General features: G+C 58.0%; 1 protein-coding gene across 1 annotated transcript in view; it reads right to left on the reverse strand.

The window, feature by feature from the left end:
• The window catches only part of LOC123324574 (maestro heat-like repeat family member 5), a 75481-nt gene extending 71406 nt beyond the window's left edge, over positions 1–4075 (reverse strand). The window contains exon 1 of the mRNA XM_044914358.1: positions 3996–4075. Coding sequence (XP_044770293.1) covers positions 3996–4075 — 80 coding nt within the window. The remainder of the gene's footprint in view (positions 1–3995) is intronic.
• Positions 4076–9121: the final 5046 nt, after the last annotated feature.

The following is a 9121-nucleotide window of genomic DNA, read 5'->3' on the forward strand; positions in this document are numbered from 1 at the left end:
AAGATCTGTATCCAGAATATATAAATAACTCACGAAACAAAACGAAAAACTCAAACATAAACACAAACGGTCTAACAAAATACAGAAAGAAGATTTGAATAGACATTCCCCCAAAGGAGATGAACAGATGGCAAATAAGCCCATAACAAGTGCTCCACATCATTCTTCACAAAGGAAACAAGTGAAAACCACAGTGGGATATCGCTACACGTCTACTAGAATAGCTAAAATTGGGGAAAAACCTGAAAATAACAAGTGCTGGTGAGGTTGAGGGGTAACTGGACCTCTCGCACATTGCTGGTGAGGATGTGAAACAGTGCAGCCAGTGCAGAAAGTAAGCGTGGTGCTTTCTTAGAAGGTCAAACATACAGTCACCACCCAATTCTGCCGCTCCACCCCTAGCTGTTTACTCAGGTGAAATAACAACTTACTTTCACACAAAATCTGTATGCGAATGTCTATAATGGCTCTGTAATAGCCCCAAACTGAAGAAATGCATATGTCCTTTGGTGAATGCATAAGGAAACTGTGTATTACATCCATGGAAGTACTCAGCAGCAACAAAAAGAAATGAATCACTGAGAAACACAACAACATGGACCGTTCTTAAACTCATCATGCCACGTGAGAGAAACCAACCCCTGAAAGCCACACACTGTATCATCCCACCTTGATGGCTTTCTGAAGAAGGTCAATGAAACAGAAAACAGGTTTCCAGGGATGGGAAGTTGGGGGAGGGCTGACTACAAAGGGCATGGGGGATTCTGGGGAGATAGATCTGTTTCATATCTTTTGCTTGTGGTAGTGGATTCACGACTGTATGACTTTGTCAAAACTTGCAGAGTTATCCACTAAAGAGAGAATTTTACTGTACATAAATTATACCATAATAAAAACGAAAGCAAGATCTCTAAGAACAGAAATGATTTCACCCCCCCCCCCCCACCTTCTGCTTTCTCTTGCTTATTCCATCCCAGTCACAGTGAGCTCCTGCTGCTCCTCAAACCACCAGGCATATTTCTACCTCAGGACCTTTGCACTGGCTGATCCTTCAGTCTGGGGAACATCCTTCCTCCAGATAGCTGCTTGGCTCAGTTTCTCACCTCCTTTGAGTCTTGGCTCAATTATTACCTCCTAGATGAACTTATTTAAAATTGCAGCCTGCCCCCCACCTGCCTCTCTACCCCCTCCCCCTCTCAACTTTTTCCCTATCACTTTTAACCTTGTAGCATTAGATAACTTACTTTATTACATCTACTGTTTATTGGCTGTCTGCCCCACTGGAAGGTAGCCACCAGGGCAGGGATCTTTATGTCTTATCTCCAGTTGTATCCCCCAACACCTGCAACAGTGCCTGGCACACCAAGCAGGTGCTCAGCAAATATTTGTGGGATGAATGTTAGAGTGATGTATCAAAGCAACAGTGAGCCCATCCTCATCTCTGGAAAAGGCCTGTGACAGCCCCCCTGCTCTCACCCCAACATCGCCCTCGCCAGGATCCAGCTGTCCAAGCCCGGTCCACCTGACCGGTCGGCCTTTGCTCTCCTGGGCCCGCTCGCTGCCCAGAGCGTGGGTCCTTTCTCCTCCCCTCTCCCTGTCCCTTTCAGGGCAATGCACAGAGGCCCACCCCTCAGCCTTCTTGACTTGGAAAGAGCATCCTGGGGTTGGGGTGCTTCCCCCGACTCCCCGGCTGACCGAGGGCCCTCCCTGGCTCTCCTGAACCCTGGTGTCACTGCTGACTACCCCCTGGCCCTTTTCCTTCCCAAGTGTCCCTCGGGATGTGCTGGCTATCCCTGGGTCCCCAACATGTCCTGGGCAGGCTGTCAGTGAAGGTCGATAGAACAAACGAGTGAGCGGGTGAGTCTGAGGCGCACTGCCTTGGGGTGACTTCCTCAGACAGTGAGACCCTCCTCCTCCCATCCTCCGGAGCTGTTCCTGGCAGTCCTGCCTCCGCCAGCTCCCTTCTCAGACGGTGTTCATGCTCACTCCATCCCATAGCAATGCCGGAACTGAGGACCCTCCCCACTGTCTGCCTCTTTGGGAACCAGTGACCAGGTGGCCAAGCAGGGGACACTCCTGGGGTTGATGGGCCAGAGATGTCGCATTTCTGCACTCAGCCAGACTGTCCTCAGGAAGCTGTCACATCCAGGGCATGTGTCAGGATGACAGCGTTTACCAGGTGTGGGGGCAGAGACGGGCTGGGGCCCTTGGCCTGGAGTGGCTGGCCATCTCCGTCATTCCCGAGCCCTCCACAGTGCTCAGGGGAGCCTCATCGCTTCCTGCCTTCATTCCTTCAGTGAGTACCTATTGCAGCCAGGCACTGCTCCAGGCCCTGGGGCTTCGTCCGAACGACACACAAAGAAACCCCTTCCCTCGTAGTGCTTGTGTTCTGGGGCAGAGGCAATGGACAGATTCTGTCCTGCACCAGCTGGGGACAGTGAGATGGGGAAATCGAGCAGGGAAAGGGTTTGGACAAGCTGCGGGGCCATGCTAGACAGCCTGGTCAGGGAGCCTCGGCCATCGGGATGCCGCTGAGGTGAGGCTGTCCGACAGGTGCCCGGTGTGGGGGTGCTGGGTGGCTGGACGAGTGAGTGATGTGTAAATGAAGGCATTCTGGGGGGGGGGGGCTCGCCCCTGCTGCACACAACGTCCTGCCAGAGAGGGATGGGTGCCCCTCTCGTCACCTCTCCTCTGACCCTCCATCCCTACCTCGTCACAGTCCATACTGTCCTCACACACCAACCCCAAGCGGTGCAGAGACACAGAGAGGTTCAGTGACTTGTCCCAGGACACACAGCCTCTGTGGGATGAAGCTGGTTCAGACCCAGCCTGAGTCCGAAGCCTGCATCCTGGGGACGGTGGCCGGCGGGGTTCAGTGCACACTTGAACCTTCCTGCCACCTCTCAAAAAACCAGCCACTTCCCTACCACTCCCAGAAAGTGTGGCCTTCCCGACGGAGGCTGGCTGGTGCCACCTCTGTGGGAATCTCACCACGGGTTGGAGCCCGGCTCCCCTCTGCACCCAGGAGGGAACTCAGGCTGCTCAGTGTCACCCACAAGCACTTGGCCGGTATCTCGCCCTAAAACGGCATCCTAGCCCTGTGACGACCAAAACTGAATATATTTTTAAATACAGAAAAACGGCAGAAGCATAGTCAGGCAAACAGCTGCAGAGGGGAGCGTTTTCTCGCCTTCGAAGTGATCCAAGATGTGGCAGAGGAGGAGACGGGCCTGACAACACACACACGGAGACGACTGTGTGCAGACCAAAATAACCGAGTTCAAAGCAGGTGCGAAGCTGCTCCTTCTGGAACAGCCCGCCACGATGGGCGTCACAAACGGGAACCCTGCTCCGGACCCGCCCGGGGACAGTCTGGAGAGCTGGGCCTGCCCCGGCCCCGTGGAGGGCGCCCTGGGGGTCTGAGGTGGCAGGGGAGGGAGCCCGCCTGCCCCTGCCCCGCCCCCCGCCAGCCCCTGCCCTGCCCCCGCCACCTCTGCCCTGGTGCAGCAGCCTTGCGCAGGACGCGCCGCGTCTTTGCTGGGACAGGGGCCGTTGTACCACGGTCCATCGTGCACATGAGAAGCCGAGGCTCCGGGAAGCAGGCGGCCAGTGTCAGCCCGTCTGTCCCTCAGTCCCCTCACTCGCTCCTGCAGCAGGCATGTGTGGACCGGACGGTGACACGCTGCCAGCCCCACAAGCGGCCGACAGCCACGCCGCATTTGGCTGCAATAGCCTCCCTCCCAGCCTCCTCTCCACCGAGTCAAGGGCTGCCGGGTGGAGCTTAACCCCAATCCCGCCCGCCACCCACCGCTGTTCCTGGCTGCACGGACTCCTCTTTCCTTGGCTCAGCCTCAGATGCGCCCCGGGCGTGCCCCTTGCTGTCCTGCAGGGAGGCCCGCTCCTGAAAGATGGAGAAGCCAGGGTACCTGTGGGAAGCAGGGCATCGGGCGTCCCCTTCTGGGTTCCCACATGCCCCAGCTTGGCGCTTGGCTGACCTGGAGTTCTGGGACGTGGTTGATGACGTCCTATCAGCCGTGCTGTGGCTGTGTGGCTTTTCCGAATGCTGCCCGTCCATGTTGGGGTGCGGTTTGGAGAACCCACAGGCCCCAGCCTCCAGCTCTGTCCTCATGCCCGGTGGGGCAGCCCTATCTCTGTGTCTCCCCTTCCCCCGCCCCAGCGGGCCCTGACCTAACCCCTGAGGTCACAATGGTTCCAGTGCTCTGGGCCGCTTCCCAGGGCCAGTGCTGTGGAACTGGACACTGTCCTGGGCACAGTACGTGTGTGTTCCTGATGTGGCCTTGGGCTCAGCCCTTCTGTCTCTGGCTTGTGAGGAACCCTGAGACCAAAGACCCAGCTAACCCAAGCCTGGATTCCTGACCTAAGAAACTGTGAGATAGTAAATGTGTGTTGTTTTAAGCTGCTAAGTTTTGGGGTCATTTGTTACGCAGCACCAGATATCTGATACATGCTCGGTACCAGGGAAAAGTGGCAGAATTAGGTTCTTTATGAGCTCCCTTTCCACAGGGCCATAGTCCAGATGCAAGGCTGCAGAGAAAGCGGGTCCCAGCATGGCCCCTTGTCCCCATACTCGGATGTTGGAGGCCTTCAGGTGGGGTTCGTGAGTGGGGGGCTGAGGGTGAGGGTGTTGCAGGGACAAGGGAGTGCTGGGGCTGGGACCTGCTGCTGGGCCAGCTACCTGCAGCTCCATGAGCATCTCCCTCTGCCCAGCCAGGCCCTAGGCTTCCAGCACCTGCGGCCACACTGTGCAGTCAGCCCTGCCTTCTGGAAACAGCCATGTGTCTCATAGACAACAGACAACCACTGCTCACCCCCGAGGCTTGGGGGCCCCCGGGGTTCAAACTCCAGCTTTGGTACTGCTGGCTGGATGACCTCTCTGAAGCCGTGATCTCTTTCTAAACGGGGGCTGGCAATGCCCGCCTTCCCCCCAGGTGGTTCTGACATTCAACCTGCTTTTCTGTGAGCGGTGCTTGGTGCAGGACAGGTGCCCAACACGGCCTAGCTGCTGGGCATTGTGGGCGCCTTCGCTGGGTCCGCCTGGGGTTAAACCTCACGCTGCTCCCATGGGATGGGTGTCTGGATTCTCAGCAGGTGGCAGGGGAGGAGACAGGCTGGCAGAGGGTGAGGTGAGTTAGGACGATGGTAGGTTTATCGAGGCCTCCGCAGGTCCCCGGCGCTCTCTGAGCTTGTCACCTGGAGTCCTATACCAGACCACAAGCCCAGGTGGTGGGAGCTGTGATTCTCCCCAGGGCTCAGAGGTGAAGCCACTCCTGGGGTCGCTCCGAAATGGAAGGGTCTGCATGTACCCTGGTTTGCCTGGAAACCCTGAGCTCGAGTTCCTCCGTCCCAGTGTGCCGAAGGGGACTGCTACGAACTAGGCCCATACACTCATTTGTGGAGGAGGGTCCCCAGAAAGGCGGATCCTGCTAAGCTGCCAGAACAGGTTTTTGGGGGGAGCGCCCCTTCTCTGAGACTCGTCCTCCGATGCCTCTGGGGCATGTCCCGGGAACTCTTCTGCTTAGTGGCCTTGGCCAGGGGTGTGCTGGGGTGGCCCCAAAATGGCTCTCATGACTACTGTTAAATTTTCAGGAATGTGGAGAGTTGGTTGTTAAATACAGCCATAGAAGCTCATAGTTAAATGCATTATATTAAAAACAGGTAATAAATACCCCAAACTCATCACTTCCTGATTATTGGGCTAGATTTCACTGTGCCCTAGGGGTTATTTGCAGCTAAGGACCTATCTGTGGGGAGTCACCCCGCACCTCTGCCCACTCGGGGCGCACTGCAGCCCCCTGGTAGTGGGAAATCAGCCGCGGTGCAGGGACTTCCACCACGGACACACACAATGCCTCGAGCAGGACCCTTGTTTTTCTTCAGAGAGCTCCTTTTCAGGTATTGGCCAGGCTGATTGGGCAAGATGGTCCAACCAGTCTCTCTTCCACTTGGGAATTTGAAATTGGGGCCAAGAGTGAGACCTTGGGGTTGGGAGGGGGGCCCCCGAGGAGTGCCCATCCCCCCTTTAGGGGTCCAGGCAGAAGGGAGGAGACAGAGGAGGGGACAAGCCTGGGGGCCTCGCAGGTTCTGGCCCTGACCTTCCCAGGGCCCCTTGGGCCTTTTGGGTTCCTGCAAGGCCCTGATCAATGAATGGCGAGGCAGGTTTTCTGCAACCTCGTTTCTGGGGGAGAACTTCCGGCAAGTGCTGGCCAGGTAACATGAAGGAGCTCTTCAGAGGTGGCGCACTCCTGTCTCTGCAGGCTTCGGGGGAGGCTGGATGTCCGGGGAATTCGAACATCACACGTGGGTGGGTGGGAGTGGATGAGCCTCCTCTGTGGACCCACCTCCGCCCCAGGGGACACGGGGAGGGTCACCGACTGAGACCTGGGTGCTGGCATTTGTCCATCTCTCCCCACCCCCGCCTCACCATGAAAATGGCAAGATGTCAGGGTTGAACCACCCCTGGCTGGGTCATGCCACGTGCCCGTCTCCCCCCAGCCTGCCAGGAATTAGGGAGCCCCATCGGCACCAGAGACACCGCCTCTGCTGGACGTGGGCTCCCAGCCTCCTGGCTGCCTCTCATAGTTGGGTGTGCTCACCACCCTGGATTGGGATGGAGCTCAGTGAGGGTGGGAACCAGGCCGGAGGTCACACATTGGTCAGAGGTGGAGCCCCTCACTCCAGCCCGGCGTGCGGAGGAGGCCTGCTGACCCTCTCGCCCCTCCTCCCCCCTCCTCCTCCCTCCTCCTCTCGCCTCTCCCTCTTCCTCCCTCCTCCCCAGCATAGGAAGCAGGCAGGCGGGGCCTGGGGTAGGCGCCCGCCTGTGCCTCGCCACGTGGCCGGCAGATGGCGCTGCGGGCCCAGGCAGGTCTGGGCAACGGCGTCCCTGCCGCTCTCCCCACCCAGCAGCCCTCCCAGCCCAGAAGGCGTTTGGGGAGGGGACCCTGGGCAACCTAGGGGTGCTGACACCACTACCCACCTGGAGGCGCCAGCTCGCTCCCGCCTCCGCGCCTCTGCAGGGCTCCCTTCAGCTCCACTCCTGCCGGGGACCACACCAGGGGACGCTGTTCCTGCCCCAGAGAGGAGGGGGCTCACCCGGGGCTGACAGCCCAGCCCCTGCCCTGCTGCCCAGGCCCCGCCCCTCTGCCCCCACCCCCTCCCTGCTCCCAGCTGCAGCCAGGTCAGCCTCTGAGGCTTTATGCGATGCCTTCCCCTGGAATGCCCTTGACAAAGATTCTCTGCTTGGTCAGGCTCTGGAACCTTCTCCTGGGCCCATCTGTGCCCTCTGGTGACATCCGGTTTTAGGAAGAATCCTTCACCCTCCACCCCCCACAGACCTCCACATCTGATCAGTTTCCTCATCCCTCCCACGCTGGACCCCAGAGTGACCCCAGAGCGCGGGTCCCTGCACCTGTTGTGATGGGAACAGATCCATCTCACCCTCTTCAACAAGTGTTCTGAATAATTTTTTTTAACACCCAATCCCTCCCCACCACACCCCTGCTTTCCTGAAGAAACCCCTTGCACGCCCCTATTTGTCCTCAGAAGCCTCCCACCCCAGCCCAGGTCACCTCCTCTGTGAGGCCACCCCTGCTTTCCCTGGGCTCCCTGCTGAGGTTGCTTCAACATGAGCTCATCTGGGCGCCTCTGGGAGGTGGGATGGGGGAGGCTGGGGTACTGACAGCGGGTGCCAGGCAGACAAGTTTCCCTCCGGAGGACCGTCCCCCAGGAGCACAATGGCCCCATCTGACCACCTGACCCCCTCTCAGGATGTTTAAACCCATTGAGCACAAGGGGTCCAGCCTCAAGTGGCTTCGAGTGCGGGGCCGGGATCCCAGGACCAGGCTCTAGGTCTTCTCGCAGCTTCTCTTCCTCTGGGCTTTGGGCTCTGTGGCTCCAATTCTTGCTCCAGAACTTTCTGGATCAGGGAGTTACTCTCTTCCCTGAGAGCGCCCCCCTACAGGCCCCTGTGTTTCCCGGCCCTTGGGGTCAGTTGGGTGCTGCCAGCCCACCCAGGCTCACTCTGCTCTGCCCACGCATGCTGGCACCCTCCCTGTCCTCCACCACCTGTCACGGCTCCTGATGGCCAGGCTCTTGGGAGAGCCCCCTGTGGGCCCTTGGCTCATCACCATGGTCTCCACCAGACCCTGTGCCCCATGAAGGTGGAGACCCGTTCTCCCTGCTGAGCTCCAGCACTTAGTAGGTGCCCGTAACATGCCTGCCGGGTGAAAGCAGTGGATGGGCTCCTCTGTGGAGGATGCCCCGGAGGGTCCCGCTCCTTGAGTCAGCAGAGGCCCCAGGTCCCTGCAGGGGCGCTGCCCGGGACACACCCTGTCTTCCAGGGTCCGCTCCTCTTTCCACACTCCTCTCTGAATCCTTCACAGAAAAAAGTGGGGAAAGGTTTTCTCCTCCACTTTCTGAAAATGAGATTTTAAAAATAACTCGGAGGCAGTGACAGCGCCAGGAGGGGATTATCTGGGGGTTTAAGCTGCGCCGGGCAAGTCCTGCAGGGTCTGCTTGCCTCTCCCCGCACTGCTCGCTCCCCTGGACACCCTGGCTGGCCTGTCAAGGAGACAGGCACCTGCATCTCTAGTGACGGGGAGGCAGAGAAGGGAAGACGTGCAGCAGGAGCCCTGCTGAGAAGGGAGGTGGCTGAGATGGTGGTGGAGGGAACACTTGGGCTGTGACTCCCAGCTGGAGAAGGGGACTGGCCCCTATTGGTCTCCCAGTCTCCTTGGTGCTCTCCCTTCTCCGGTGAGCTCACTGCTCACCAGCCATGGCCTCCTGGGCTAGTTCTTGTTCCTCAAGCGCTGTGTCTTTCCTGCCACAGGGCCTTTGCACATGCAAAGGGTTCTCAGACCCTCTTTCTCTCCCTTTCACATGACATACTGTCCTTCCTTAACCTCAGCTTCAATGTTATTTCCCCCAAGAAGCTGTCTTGGACCACAAAATAGCACATGGGGTGTCCCCACAGCCCCTGCCTCTGCCCCAGCTCCCTGACAGTTTCCTTCTCTAGCCTTATCACAATGGATAATTCTTTTATTTACTGACTTAACTTGTCTTTTTTAAAAAAAATATTTATTTATTTGAGAGAGAAAGACAGAAA

The sequence above is a fragment of the Neomonachus schauinslandi genome, chromosome 4 (assembly GCF_002201575.2).
Source record: "Neomonachus schauinslandi chromosome 4, ASM220157v2, whole genome shotgun sequence".
Lineage (NCBI taxonomy): Eukaryota > Metazoa > Chordata > Mammalia > Carnivora > Phocidae > Neomonachus > Neomonachus schauinslandi.